We start from the raw sequence: 15738 nt of genomic DNA on the forward strand, positions 1-15738 counted from the left end.
CTGCATGAGGGGACAGAGAGGGGAGGTCGCCGAATTAATGAAGTGGCCTTGCTGTGGATGTGCTGTCTTGCAACACTGCTTCTGACCCAGGGCAGTGGACAGGATGCAGGGATGACCTATGGTCCAGGAGGTGCCGAGATGAGAGGGAGGGTGAAGGGGAGTGGAATATGTAGGGGATGGAATGGGTGGTAGTGGTTTCTGTGCCTTTTTCTTTTTGGCTACCCCCCTGTAAGGGGGAGAAAAGCCTTTGGTATATGTATGTATGTATGTATGTACAAAAAAAAAAATGTATGTATGTATGTACAAGGAAGGAAAGGACGGGATGCGGGTGTACTTACATGTGAATGATATTTTGACTTAGCCTGAAGGGATTTTCTCTCTGTCTTCTCTTGTTCTGCATGAGGGAATGGAGAGAGGGGGTTGCCAATTAAGTGAAGCTGTGGATGTACTGTGTCTTGCTACACTGCCTCTGACCAAGGACAGTGGGCAGGATACAGGGATGACCCATCATCCATGAGGAGCTAAGATGAAAGGGAGGAAAGGGTAGTGGAATGGGTGGAAGTAGGTATGTGCCTTTGACTTGGCTCCCTCCCATATAAGGGGGAAAAAGCTTTTGGTATATTAAAGAAAAAAAAAATATATACAATCAGTTGATCAATTGTTGTCTCATGGAAAACTTGTAGCCCCACAGTGGCTGGCATTGGTCCTCAGAACCTCCCACAGATCTCTCTGGAAAGAAACTTTATACAGTTGTTGTCATTCCTTAGGAGTACCATGGCTGGAATGAGATTTTACCACAAATACCTTTTAGAGTATATGCTGTGTTGTTAGCATGCATAATTGTGCAGAGTGCAGTCTTCCATAATGTGTTATATAGTATAGGGTGACATGTTGCATCCTGGACAGTTATCTGCAATGTGGTGATCCAACCGCCTCTGGTAACCTAGGGGCTGGATGGTGGCTGCCCTGCACATTGGACTGTTTTCTGTGTTGTATCAGTGTGGGACTGTTTGTGTGTCACTGGCTCAAAATGGTAGAGAGGAGAGTAGTTGCTAGTTGTCCACTCTCCATGTGTGAAGAAATGTAAGACTACAGTTAAAGTAGGTAAAGAGAGATGTTTGATCCAATCCAGAGACTGAGTGATCAGAGGTGAATTGACAGGTTTTGAAAATGGACAGCTTTGCTGTCCATCTAGCAGGACCACCACATCAAGTAGAAGTCATTGGTTCCATGTTAAAGTTATACATACATACATACATGCATAACACACACCAGTGATGCTGGGTTATGTACATGATCTTATAATATACACAAGCAAACTCCACCCCACCCCCTATACTGTTAACTTCAAACCAACATTGTTATTTATAGCTCATCACATTTATCACATTTATCCCTTTAATTTCATCCAGCTTGAAACTTGCACTACTTGTTCATCCCTAGTGCACTCCTCTCATGGAAAATGTCATGACCTCAGTACATTTTCCTCCAACTCTGTGCCCCTCACTTGTGATCACAAGCTCTTACAACTACATTTATCCCATCCACCCACTTCCTTGGTCTACCATGTGCTCTCACTCCCCTGTATAAAGAAGGTAGCCAAGTCACAGGCATACACCCACTCCTACCCATTCTACTTCCCACCACCCTTGCTTCTTGTTAATGAAGGATCATCCCTGTCTCCTGGCCACTGCCTGGGTCAGAAGCAATGCAGCAAGACACAGAATGCCTACAGTAGTTTCTTTATTGCTCTCACTCCCAGTACCTTGAATTCCCCAAGTCCTACAAAGATATCTTTCCCCATTTATTCTCATAAGATAACCAGACCACCTCTGGTTGGTCCATCTTGTCCTTTCTCCCAACCCCGTCTGTAACTTGGTCTGTTCATAAACACTGTTGCTTTTGTCATTCATCATAATGTAGAGCAGCTTGTATTCATAGCCTACACTAAACTCTCTTTAAGTACGTTGCCCAGGATGATTCCAGGTCTTCAAAAGAGATCAGAGGCAATGGATTGATTGACTGGTTATGTGTAATGTTTATTTCCTTTGTCATCATTTATTATTATTTTCCTTGTTACAATTGTCTCAGACTAATAATGTCTTTCTTACTTAGGGAACAACAATTTGGAAACGAGTCGCTTGAGCTTAGATGGAGAATTCGAAGAGTTTGATCCTCCACCTTTCACAGTTGACTATGAGGTTAAGCCAGGATTTAAAGGTGTGGAACTAACGGAAACTCCCATGGAAAGAAGAGGTTGCGAGTTGTCTGGTTTGTGCTCAATCATGTAAGGCAATGGAGTAATGGTAGTGGGTACAAGCTCTGACATGGTGCCATAGAGGGCTATAGTAAGCCATGATATAGAATGTGAAATGGTAGTTGGGGAACATGGATTTTGGGGTTTTTAATATACTGGACAATGTCTTACCTTGTATTAGTCATATTGATTATATGATTTCCCATGCCTCCAATTTAAAGATTGGAATGGACATACATATGACCTCATTTTCTATATATATGTATATATATGTATATGTGTATATATGTATATATGTGTGTACATATGTATATGTATATATGTATTTGTATATATATATGTGTGTATGTATATATATACAGTACATTTTTTTTTCTTTTTCACAAGTTGTTAGCAATGTAAATCAACTTTGTATGTGCATAGAATGCAGCTATGATTGTCATGGTTTACTACTTGAAGCTTGCAGGACAGATCACAAGCTTGTGGCTCAAGTTTGTTTCTTATGCAAAATAGATGATTATAAAAAGCAGTTGCAATGTGGAAAAGCATCCAGATGCATGAATTCTACAAAGTGTGTGAGTGATACTTTTTGAGTGATTTATACTGAAAGCAGAGTCATTTGTATCCCTTAACTTGGATATATTTTTATGTTGGGTCGTTTAGTTTCAAATAGACATAATATTTAAATGGCATAGAGGGCTATTTACATTTCATTTCATTTTATTTACAAAACCACCTAGATTACAGAGTCAGGTAAACGGTGATGTACATAGTTGAATGCTAGGAAGAAGAGAATGTGCTTCAGTGAAGGTATACATATTTTAACATTGGAATAGATTCCTTCGTAGCACATATGATTGATTATGCAATAGAAATATAATTGCAGAAATGAAAGCATAACATGTTGCTGTAGGTCATGTTAGGTACAGCAAGCAGTTGCTCATCCTTAAGACTGGAAGAGCCTGATGTAAATAAACTGGTAATAACATTAGGATTTTATAAACAAGTCTTACCCACAAAGAGCCTACTGATTGACCAGTTTAGTAAGACAGACTGTCAAAGAAATCCAAAGGTGGTATTACAGTTGGAAAAAAGCTTTGGTGTCGAAGAAGTCATGGCAATTAATGGCGTGTATATTTGTATTTAAAAGACAAGAGAATAAAGAACTATTTTCCTAGTTTGACTGTGTTTTTACCCTTGTGTAGAGCTCACTTTTGTATTAGTTTTGATTTAGTATCTCCAAGGGATATATGTGATTTTGTATCTGCTTTGCACTTATAAAATGTGTGAACTTATAATTGTCAGTTTAGATCATCTGCTTCAATAAAACAAGAAATGGCATTTGAGTTTTATTTACTCCAAATCATCAATGCACAGCTGCTATGGAATGAAATATTAACACATGACAGCAACACAAGGTTGTCTAAAACAATAGAAGTACAGGTAAAGTCTACAACAAACACCTGTAGGAGAGGCAGACCATAGTATTAAGCAATATGCAATAAGAATGCTGTTCTTTGGAAACATGCAATGACTGCGAGTTACCCTGACTGCATATGGCAAAGGTGGTACCTTCAGCCACAGCTACACGCCACCTGGCATAGACTTGTAACATATGTGTGTTACTTGGGCAAAGTGATATAGAGTGATGTGCGGCTTCATTGTCTACTTTATTCTAGTGCAGATATGAGTGTCGGAGGCAGATGTGGTGTGGTCCCCAAGTGGGGGACCAGCTGCGAAGGCCTAGTGACCTGTAACAAGGTAAGTATAGTGAAGAACTAACCGACTGACTGGTCTGCCTGCTCGGGGCAGGCAGTATATATATATATAAATACAAGGGACTGACCAGACACGACCTAATTGCGGTGACACTTTCTGGCCTTTCTGACCATTGAGTCAGAACCACTACTGCACAACTACAATGCATAAACTTTGCACTTTACACACAAGCATGCTTGTGGGGTACATGTACACCACATTACCTTCCTTTCCATGCCTTAAGGAGGCGTCCCCAAAGGCATTGTTGGCGGAGGCGCAGAGTAGCAGGAGACAGGGTGGGGTGGAGTAGCATTGGGAGGCAACACTGGTACTTGCGGCGACTATATCAAAAGCTGGGTGGCCGTGAGCAATGTCAATGGAGGCAAGAACCCCCTGAAAGTGGCGCAGACAGCAATGTTGGAAGTGGTGACATTGGCGGAGGCAGCATCAGAAACAGGGTGGCCGTCAGCGATGACAATGAAAGTGAGAACCCCCTGGAGGCCGGGCAGAGGGCAATGTCTGAAGTGGTGACATCCCTGGTGCAGCGACGACAATCTGCGTTGATTGTGACGTTGATCTACTGTGCTCTTGATGTCGGTCTATTGTGCTTGTGACGTCGAGTGGGGATGCGGTCGTGAGTAATGTACCGCAGCAGCTGTGGTGGTGCTGATGAACGTCTAATTAGTGCCAGAGTCACAAAGAACCCACATCAGGAACAGCGTCTGTCAAAGCTTGTCAATGATCCTGGGTCAGCTGGGTGTGCTCGCATCAAAACTCCCAGGGTCACCAATGTAACGTGTGTGTTACTTGAGCAAGGTGACATAGGGAGAGTGATGCATGGTTTTGTTGTGTACTTTATTCTAGTGCAGATATGAGTGTCAGAGGTAGACATGGTGTGCTCCGCAAGTGGGGGACCAACTGTGAAGGCCTAGTGATGCGTAACAAGTTAAGAACAGTGAAGAACTGACTGGCCTGGCCTGCCCACTTGGGGCAGGCAGTATAAGTACAAGGGACTGATCCGACGCAGTGACCAGATGTGAGCCTTGCTGGCCTTTCCGACCATTGAGTCAGATCAACTACCACACAAATCTACAATGTATAAACTGCACTTTACACACAAGCATACTTGTGGAGTACATGTACACCACAATATCACTACCCTGTGGTAGGGGAGAAAGAATACTGCCACTGAGTGTTTCCACTTGAGTTGTAAAAGGTTACAAAAACAGGACAGTGATAGAACTAGGCATCCTACTTTCTGTAGTCCCAAAGGAGACATTCACAAAAAAAAGCAAAGGCATAAGATGGTCTGGGAGGAGTTTTCCAACCAGAACCCTAATGCCGCGTCCATACGGTCGAGCTGTGCCTGGCAGACTTTGCCCTTACTGGGCAAAGTCCGCAGACTCTGCCCGCAAAGTGTCTACACGACTAACGATGGTGGTTGGAGGTTAGTTGGCTACAAGCAGAGGTTGGGAGGGAGTGATTCAGTGTGGTACGATAACCATGGTTCCCGCCATACTTGGAAAGAAGGTAGCACTTTACAGCATTATAATTGCTGCCTGCATTAAAAAGAAAAACAAGAAATCACGGAGACATGCCTGATGCCAGGAGTGGTTACAAAGACGTGATTTAATGGGAAGCTAAGTGACAGTCCTATGTGTTTTGCAGGATGAAAATGAACAATTGTTTTGCAGTTACATGAGAATGAACATAAGCAGCTTTTCTTTTCTCCTTTCGAAAGTGGAGCCATATATACAAAGGCAAGAGACAAATATGAGGAAAAGCATAGCACCAATAGCAAGTCTTGTCGAGACCAGTACACACTAGTACTAGGTGCGGACATGGTAGTAAGGTAACTTCGGTCTGTACTGAGCGGGCTTGCTAACTTTGCTCGCACCTCACCTCATGCGTTTGGCAGTGATGTCAGCCCTCCATCCACTGCCCGCAAATGGCGCCGGGAACAGACAGTTTGATGGTTTGCCCGATGAAATTGCCCGTTGTCGAGCAAAGCCCTCGTGCCCGGCGGACAGTGCTCGACCGTGTGGACGTGGCTTAAGGTTTGGGTATTTTAATGTGCGTGAATGTGGTGTTGAGAGTAAAAGGGAAGAGATAGGGAGTATGTGAGAAGAGTGATGGATATATTGGCATTGAGTAAATAAGTTGAAAGGGAGGGAAGAATTTTGAGTTTGGGAGGGTGTCAGGAGTGAAGAGAGGACAAGGGAGATAAGGGGTGGCTATACTAGTAAGAGAAGAGATAGGTAAGTGCGTAGAGTGGGAGGTTTCTCCACGGTTCATGTGGATAGTGAAACTGGAGAGATGTGGGTCTTTGCAAGTACACATGGGCCTGGTAGTGAGAAGAGTGTAGAGGAGAGGGAGGTTTTTTGGATAGATTTAAATGTGTATTGCGGGTTTAGGGAGAAATGTCAACGTAGTGGTGTTGGATGATCTCAATTCTAGGTTAGGAGACAAACCAATAGAGGGAGTGGTTGGGAAGTGTGGAGTGGCAAGAAAAAATTGTAGAGTTGATGGTGAATATGTATCTTGAGATTTGATGATAGAAAACACAGTGTTTAAGAAGAAAGTCAAGCATAAGTACACATGGAAGAGAGTGGGAGATAGGGCTTTAATGGACTATAGTGGTAACCAGGAGACGAGTAGGAAGAGTTTTGGATGTACATGTTCTTGGGGGAGAGAGTGGGAGAATATAAGATAATTTTTTGGTGAAAGGTAAGTTGAGGGTAGAGGAAAGATGGAGAAAGAGGAAAAGGACAAGGTAATGAGGTGCTTTGAGTAAAATGTTTAAATGAGAAAGAAAAGGAGTACAAGAAGAAGCTGAGACAAGAGTGGGAGGGAGTGAAGGATAGAACATATTTAGGGGTGGAGGAGGAATGAGGATGATTCAAGGAGGGAGTCACAAGGTGTGCAAAGTTGGTGTGTGGAACAAGCAAATAGAAGGAAAGGTAGTAAGTGGTGGGATGAGGAAGCAAAGAAGGTTGTAGAAGAGAAGAAACAAGCATTCACAGATTGGCTGCAAAACAGAACAAGAGAATCATAAAGAGGTAAAAAGAGAAGTAAAGCACAAGATAAAGGAGAGCAGATGTGAAATGAGGTTAGAGTATGACAAAATTCTTAAAGTAATAAAAAGATGTTTTGGAAGAAAATCAAGAGGAAGTGGAGGCGAATCAAGTAGAGAAGAAAAAATATAAGGTGCTGATGGAGAGATGATAATAGAAGAGAAGGCATTAAGGTGGAAGATGGGCAGAGTATTTTAGGGAGTTGTTAAATGTGAAGGAGGATTGGGAGGGAAAGGTAGTTGCAGTGGGATGTGCTAAGAAAATGACTGCGATGAGTGAGAAAAATGGAGGAGAAATAAGAAAAGATGAGGTGAAAGCAGTTATTAAAATGATGAGAGCAGGTAAGACATCTAGTTAGATGTGTCATGCAGTGTCTAAAAAAGGTACAGTGATGGTGGACTGGCAAGTGAGGGTCGTCCGTTTTGACAAATGCTGCTTCGGGAAAAAGTCCGTCCCATTTTTGGGACACCTCATCTCTCCTGACGGCGTTCGTCCCCTGCAGGATAAAGTCGCCGCGGTCGACAAATTTCCCAAACCCACTACCATCAAAGCCCTGCAGGGATTTATTGGGATGGTCAACTTCTTCCACCGTTTCCTCCCTAACATCGCTCAAACGCTGCAACCACTTTATAACGCTCTTCATGGAAAACCGATGGACCTCCTGCGGAACCCCGCCATACAAGCTGCCTTCGTCAACGCTAAAAAAGCGTTTGCCTGTGCCACCACCCTCTCCTTCCCTGGTGCCCAGCTACAACTGTCAACGGACGCCAGCAATGTCGCCATAGGGGGTGTGCTCGAACAAATCCTCCGTGGCAGACCTACACCCCTCGGTTTCTTCAGCAGGAAACTCTCTAAGGCTGAGATCAACTACAGCACCTTAGACAGAGAGCTCCTCGCCATCTACCACGCCGTCCTCCACTTTCGCCAATTCTTCGAAGGCTCCTCATTTATCATCAACGCCTTCACGAAACAACAGGACGCTTGGTCTGCCAGAGAGCGCCGCCACCTCTCCGCCATCGCAGAGTTCAATTGCATGATCAGGCACGTCCCCGGTACAAAGAACCCCGTCGCAGACGCCTTCTCCCGAATAGCCATCGACGTAGTTCAACTCGGCCTCGACTACGAAGCTATCGCCAGAGAGCCACGGGAGGATCCCGAAACACTTGCCTATAGGACATCCATCACATCCCTTAAGTGGCAAGACGCTCCTTTCCACGACAACCACACCATCCTCTGCGACATCAGTACCGGCCGCCCACGACCTCTCATCCCAGCTGCCTTTCGACGTCAAGTGTTCAGTTTAATACACGGCCTCCCTCACCCTTCAGGGTGCGTCACTGCGAAGCTCCTGAGGCAGAAATTCATCTGACACAGCATCTCCAAGGACGCAAAAGAGTGGTCCAGATCCTGCATCGCCTGCCAGCAAAGCATAATTAATCGTCACATTGAATCAGACATCGGATCATTCCATCAGCCCCGACGACGCTTCGCACATATTCACGTCGACGTCGTCGAAGGCAATTTTGAAAGGGTAATATTAAACACACCACAATAACCACGTGACATGGAACGCGTGTCATGTCGTCCACAAGGGACCTGACTGACAGTGCAACCCTGCTTGACCCGACTTGACCTAATCCAGTGCAATTATGTAATTACGCACCACGGACCACTACCCGCGCCGTATATATATATATATATATTATATATATATATATATATATATATATATATATATATATATATATATATATAGACACGCCGCACCCGATTGGGCCGGAACGGTTCGTCCATACGCACCCGGACATCGCTACTGTTGTTACGATACGGAGGTGTTGAGCACCTCGTATTAGATGTTCCCATTCTACAACCTTGTATTGTACAAGTTGATGGTTTATTGTATTCGTTAACTCTTTTAAATCCATTGATTCCTTTTGATGTTTAATTAAAGCCCCAGCAGATCCAGTAGCACCCGAACTGGTATTACTTTCCAGGGCCGAGAGAACATAGTTCCTCGTTCGCCCTCACAATATATATATATATATATATATTGAAGCAATCTATATAGCAGAATTAAAACCAACCATGAACATACATAGTATAGACCTCCAGATTCTCCCATCCCACAAGCGGACCTGACCTCACCTCTCCCAGTGATTCCTGATGACTACGCAGCAGCCAATCAGGATGATCGCTTCACACATCAGAAATAAAATAGTATATAAACATCACACACACACACACACAAACAATTAGCCTGAAGATGGTCTACAGAGAAGACCGAAACGTTGCAACCTCATATGGACAGCTACTCAGCAAACTATCAGTCCAACACCGTAAATTAGCAAGAGAAATTGAAGTTCTTAACAAAAAGATAAATAATGCAGAAACAGCAATATCATTTAATCTCGTCTGTCAACAAGAAAATATTCTTCCTGGATACACTAATATTAAACTTCATGACGAGAGAACCAGGAACTCGGAGCTAACCTACAAGTCTCTCTTCAATTGAAAGAACAATTAGATAAGGTCCTAGCCACTTGGAAAGAAGCAGATGTTCCCGTACACTTACGAGAACTCGTCGAAAATGAACTACATCGTCTACAACAACAACACCTTCAAGGCACAGAAGCTAGGAATGTGTCCAAACTCTCCCGATGTTATGGAGGCAACATAAAACTTCCAAAACCTACCCAAGGATTCTACAACCTTGTCACCAACTTACAACTCACCAAAGATCAAGAAGAATTACTCAACATGGGACTCAACTGCCACTACACTACCAAACCAGGAAAACACCGGAAAAGACTGGAAATTGAAGTACTCCTAGATGATATTCAAAAATTGGAAAAACAAAAGAAAGTTACCGTTTCCACGGACCCCCAAGCAACACTCATTGCAGAAGCATCCAAAACCAGAGGCAATTTCCAAAGCAATTTAGTACATAAAAGACATATTCAAGCAGTAATCTCCAAACAAGAATACCTCACAAAAATGGACAACATTCTAACTGACACCTCCAAGTTCACAAAAATCACTCGTAATCCCACGGAACAGATCAAAAAGAAAATCAACAATGTAATAGATACCATCAACACCTCATCGTCCAGCAGCCCAAGAAGTTTATTCACAAACATCGACGTCGACAGAACAATACATTTCATCCTAGATAGAGTCTATCGATGCGACAACACACCGACACTGAACATTCCAGAAGCTTCCTTACGCACCCTTTTAGAGATCTGTACTAAAGAAGCCCCCTTCACATGTCCACGCGGTAATATGTACAAAGAAATAGATGGAGTCGCCATACCATAGAGAAGCTCACACTCTCCACTAACCGACCCATTTATTGCCGCTATATAGATGAAACTTTCGTTAGAGTCGAAGATATTCAAGAACTCCAAATACTCAGAGAACAACTTATAGAAGCTTCCGGCCTTAATTTTACGTTCGAAGAATCGAACAACGGACGTTTGCCCTTCCTCGATGTCTTAGTAACCAGTCATAACAACAAGTACACCACATCAGTATACGTAAAACCTAGCAACAAAAACCTATGTCTTAATGGTAAAAGTGAATGCCCTCAACGATATTTAAACTCCACTATCAACGCATACATACGACGCGCCATATCACACTGCGACCAAGTCCTTATTAACAATGGGTATAGTAACAAGTTAATTAACATCAACAACTGGTATTCTAACAAACCTACCACACAAAAACAAGAAAACATAAACATATATTACAGAAATTACATGTCATCAGAATATAAGACAGATGAAAAAGTCATTAAGGACATAATTACAAAACACGTCAAGCCCACTGACCCAGAAGACAAAATATCACTGACCATATACTACAAGACCCGAAAAACGTCACAACTTTTACTGAGAAACCGCCCTCCCAAATCGACATCGTATTTACAAGATAATCACGTCATTTACCAACATAACTGTACCATTGAGAACTGTGGGTCTCAAACATACATTGGAATGACGAGGACTAAACTTACAAGACGTTTGACCTGCCACCTACAACAGGGATCCATAAAGAATCACTATAACACCAAACATAATACTTCCCTCCCCCGTCAAAACTTAGAAGAAGGAACAGTAAGAATAGACAGAGAAAGAGACTCCCGCAGATTAGCATTTATTGAAGCAATCTATATAGCAGAATTAAAACCAACCATGAACATACATAGTATAGACCTCCAGGTTCTCCCATCCCACAAGCGGACCTCATCACACACACACACACCCAAACAATTAGCCTGAAGATGGTCTACAGAGAAGACCGAAACGTTGCAACCTCATACGGACAGCTACTCAGCAAACTATCAGTCCAACACCGTAAATTAGCAAGAGAAATTGAAGTTCTTAACAAAAAGATAAATAATGCAGAAACAGCAATATCATTTAATCTCGTCTGTCAACAAGAAAATATTCTTCCTGGATACACTAATATATATATATATATATATATATATATATATATATATATATATATATATATATATATATATATATATATATATATATATGTATATATATATATATATATATATATATATATATCAAATCAGCCATCCTGAGTCCACTGCTGAACAAAGGCCTCCTTCATAGCATTCCATGATTCACACGACCGTGCCACCCTCTGCCACGTCACTCCCGCAAACCTCTCGATCTCGTCTCTCCACCTTCTGTCTGGTCTCCCTCTTCCACGCTTCCTATCTCGCGGCGTCCACTCAGTAACACACTTGCTCCATCGCTCATCAGTCGTTCGTACCAACTTACCTGCCCAATTCCACTTCCTCTCTTTTACTGCCTCCACAATATCTTTCACTCTAGTCTGCTCTCTCACCCAACTTGCTCTCTTTTGGTCTCTCAGTGTTATTCCCATCATTGATCTCTCCATTCTCCTCTGTGCAGTCCTTAGCTTTGTTTCCATTGCCCTCGTCAGCTTCCAAGTCTCACATCCGTAGATTATTGCTGGTAGAATGCATTGATTGTAAACTTTACGTTTCAAACATAAAGGTAGAGAGCCTCTCAGGATTTTACTATACTTACCAAACACTTTCCAACCAATTGTAATGCGTCTTTTTATTTCATTATCGTGATCTTTCGTCACCATATATATATATATATATATATATAATATATAATATGTATATATACATACATATAAATATACATAGTTATATATACATATATATATGGATATATACATATATATATACATATCTATATATATATACATATATACACATATACATATATATACATATATACATATATATGTACATATATACATATATATATGTACATATATATATATGTACATATGTATATGTACATATATATACATATATATATATATATATATATATATATATATATATATGTACATATATATATATATATACATATATATGTACATATGTATATATATATATATACATATATTTGTACATATATATATATATATACAATATATATATACATACATATATATATATATATATATATATATATATGTATATATATATATATATATATATATATATATATATATATATCGGCTCCTGCCGCATGTAAAATCAGTTCAACCTTACCTTACAAATGTTACGCCCTCCCACTAAAACACAATCTTAATTGGAGGAGCGATCCTACCTCCAATCATTGGCACAAGATTGAAACTAAATGGCAGGGTAACAATTTACTGCATATCAAATGTGGACTAAGCTAAGATACACAGTAACTTTGAGTCGATGTCTCATAAGTGTATGTGACCGGTGGATAACTCGGAATGGCGTGAGGTATATATCAAACTAGAGTATAAGAGAATTAAAAATATAATTAAATAATCATCTCTTACACACCTATACCTAATAGGACCACCAACACTCCTAGGGTCCACCTAGCATACTTAACCTAGTGATTACAAGAGCAGACAAAGCGTCCAGATGAGACTGAGGTGGCTTACCTCATGGCAGTGGTTACCATGGCGACCGCAGTTGCCAACTCGTTTTACTATTATTATTTATTCTATTACAATCAGGGCAAGTAAATGCATGGGTAATGGACCGGGAATTGGATATGGTTAAAGAAAATGGAGAAAAATGGAAGGTAAGCCAGTTGTTTGCTGATGACACTGTTTGTAGCAGGATCAGAGGAGGGATTAAGGAAGCTTGTGAAGGTGTACGAAAGAAGGAAGTTGAAGATAAATATGGGTAAGAGTAAGGTGATGAGATGTGCAAAGGGAGAGGATGGTAGCAAATTGGGCGTGAGTATTAACGGAGAAAGACTGGAGGTAGTGGGTAAATTTAAATACTTGGGGACGAATGTGGTGGGAAAGGGAGGAGTGGAGGTAGAATGTAGATTAAGAGAAGCAAGTAAAGGCCTTGGGGGATTAAATTGTGTGATGAAAAATAGACATTTGGGAATGGATGCTAAGAGGAGATTGTATGAAAGAGTGATTATGCTGACAATACTGTATGCGGTAGAAACATGGAACATAAAACGAGAGTTTAAATGCGTTTGAGATGAAATGCCTGAAAAGTATGGTAGGGGTTATTAGGCTGGATAGATTGAGAAACGAGGAGAGCAGGGGTGGGAAAAGAATTGGAAGGTAGGGTTTATGAAAGAGTATTGGGATGGTCTGGACACATGGAAAAAATGAGAGAAAAATATCAATAAAAGAGGTGTGGAGGAAGTGAACATGAGTGGGCGACCAAGGATGAGATGGATGGATGGGGTAAAAAGGGCATTGGGAAAGGTAGAATATCTGTTGAGGAAGGAAGGGAGAAGAAAATTGATAGGGGTGAACGGAGAATGGTAGTGTATGGATAAATCAGTGATGCATAGAAGGGAGTGGGTGGGGAATGAGGGGTGAGGGAGTATGTGTGAATGATATTTTGATGCAGCCTGAAGGGATTTCTCCTCGTCTTCTCTTATTCTGCATGAGAGGATGGAGAGGGAGGTCGCCGATTAAATGAAGCTGCCTTGCTGTGGATGTACTGTGTCTTGCTGCATTGCTTGGGACCCAGGGTAGTGGGCGAGATGCAGGGATGATCCGTCACCCAGGAGGAGCCAAGAAAAGAGAGAGGGAGAGATGGTGAATGGGATTGGGGAGTATGTGGGGATGAAATGGTTAGGAGAGGATTTCAGCCTTTGACTTTGGCTACTTCCCTTATAAAGGGGAAAAAGCCTTTGGTGTATGTATGTATGTATGTATGCATGCATATCTTACACAGTTAAGTAGGCCCTGATAACTGCCTACTTCTTTCACCCCCGTCTCTCCGTAATTACTGGTTTAATTCTGTTTACTGTTCCCTTATTTTGCTTTGTTCCGAAGAATACAAACTCTTCGGTACTCCTTACAATAGGATACTTTCGCGTAGCGCGAATATTTCTACTGCGAAATTAAAATCCTCACTCTGTGGGTCTGGGCAACACTTATCCTCAGTAAGGGGCCACATTGGGGCAAGGGGGGGGGCCTTGCCCTTCACCACAAGTCTCGCACACTATAACCATTCTCTTCGCAGTAGTGACCGCGTCACCATCTCTCTACTATACATGTTTAGTTTTTATCGGTTTCCCCCTTAATGGGCCGATTCTCAGTCAAACTCCATTATTAGCGCGGCAGCGAACCGTTAATTACTCAACGGTTCTATGTTTACGTATGGGCCGAAAATCAAGCAACCCGCTTCGATTGTCGCCAGCTCACTCCCAGGACGCTAAGGAGTTCGTCGTCCTTCAATTTCATCGGGGTTTTCCCTACGCCATCCTGTGTCCTGGAATTTCTTAAGTGCTTCTCCCTTTCCTGTATTATTCCCTTAACCGTCACCGGGTATCCTACCCTTCACTGTAAGTATGGAATCTGGTTCCAGTATTGTTGTTGTTCAAGAGGGGTTGGGTGCCTTCGCCGAAGGGAGATACCTTTGTCTCACCCCCCTTACCGCCAGCCCAAGTGGATCCTCACATTTGGTGTTTCAAGTGTATAGCTCTTAAGTGTTCACCTTCATCCCCGTGTGAGACGTGCATTCAGTGAGATGATAGTCAGTGTTCCGTGTACTTTCATGTTCACAGGAAAGCACATGCAGGGGAAAAGGTGCGCAAGCATAGAAAATGGCTTCCCTCTTCACCCCCCACAAACAAGAGAAGGCAGACTACGGCTTCAGAGGAGACGAGCAATTCTCTCCCTCCTCCACGGCGTAGTAGACAGGAAGCCAAGTTGTCCTTTATTCCTTTAACCAGGACGGTTAGCGTAGACGGACATGCGCCTCAGGCCACCTCTAGCTACCGTTCCTGTACGAGATTTTTCCCGGATGAGGTCGCTTGCGGCTTGCCCTCGACCCATCCCGGAACCTCGACGGTCCCTCCTCCAAAGCGTAGTAGCCAGGAAAGTGGTACAACGTCCACCTCGAGTCATTCTCAGGCTAAGTTGTCCTTCCTTCAACCAGGACGGTTAGCGTAGACGGACATGCGCCTCAGGCCACCTCTAGCTACCGTTCCTGTACGAGATTTTTCCCGGATGAGGTCGCTTGCGGCTTGCCCTCGACCCATCCCGGATACTCAACGGTCCCTCCTCCGAAGCGTAGTAGCCAGGAAGGTGGTACAACGTCCACTTCGAGTCATTCTC

At 42.5% G+C, this 15738-nt stretch overlaps 1 protein-coding gene across 3 annotated transcripts in view; it reads left to right on the forward strand.

Annotated features, from left to right (window-relative positions):
- Positions 1-3435, forward strand: part of LOC143025504 (uncharacterized) — a 67816-nt gene extending 64381 nt beyond the window's left edge. For all 3 annotated transcript variants that reach the window (XM_076185270.1, XM_076185271.1, XM_076185272.1), the window contains one exon: positions 2116-3435. In XM_076185270.1, coding sequence (XP_076041385.1) covers positions 2116-2291 — 176 coding nt within the window. In that variant the 3' untranslated portion in view covers positions 2292-3435. The remainder of the gene's footprint in view (positions 1-2115) is intronic.
- The last annotated feature ends 12303 nt before the right edge of the window (positions 3436-15738 follow it).

This window comes from Oratosquilla oratoria, chromosome 5 (assembly GCF_046742065.1).
Source record: "Oratosquilla oratoria isolate Oo_2021 chromosome 5, ASM4674206v1, whole genome shotgun sequence".
NCBI lineage: Eukaryota > Metazoa > Arthropoda > Malacostraca > Stomatopoda > Squillidae > Oratosquilla > Oratosquilla oratoria.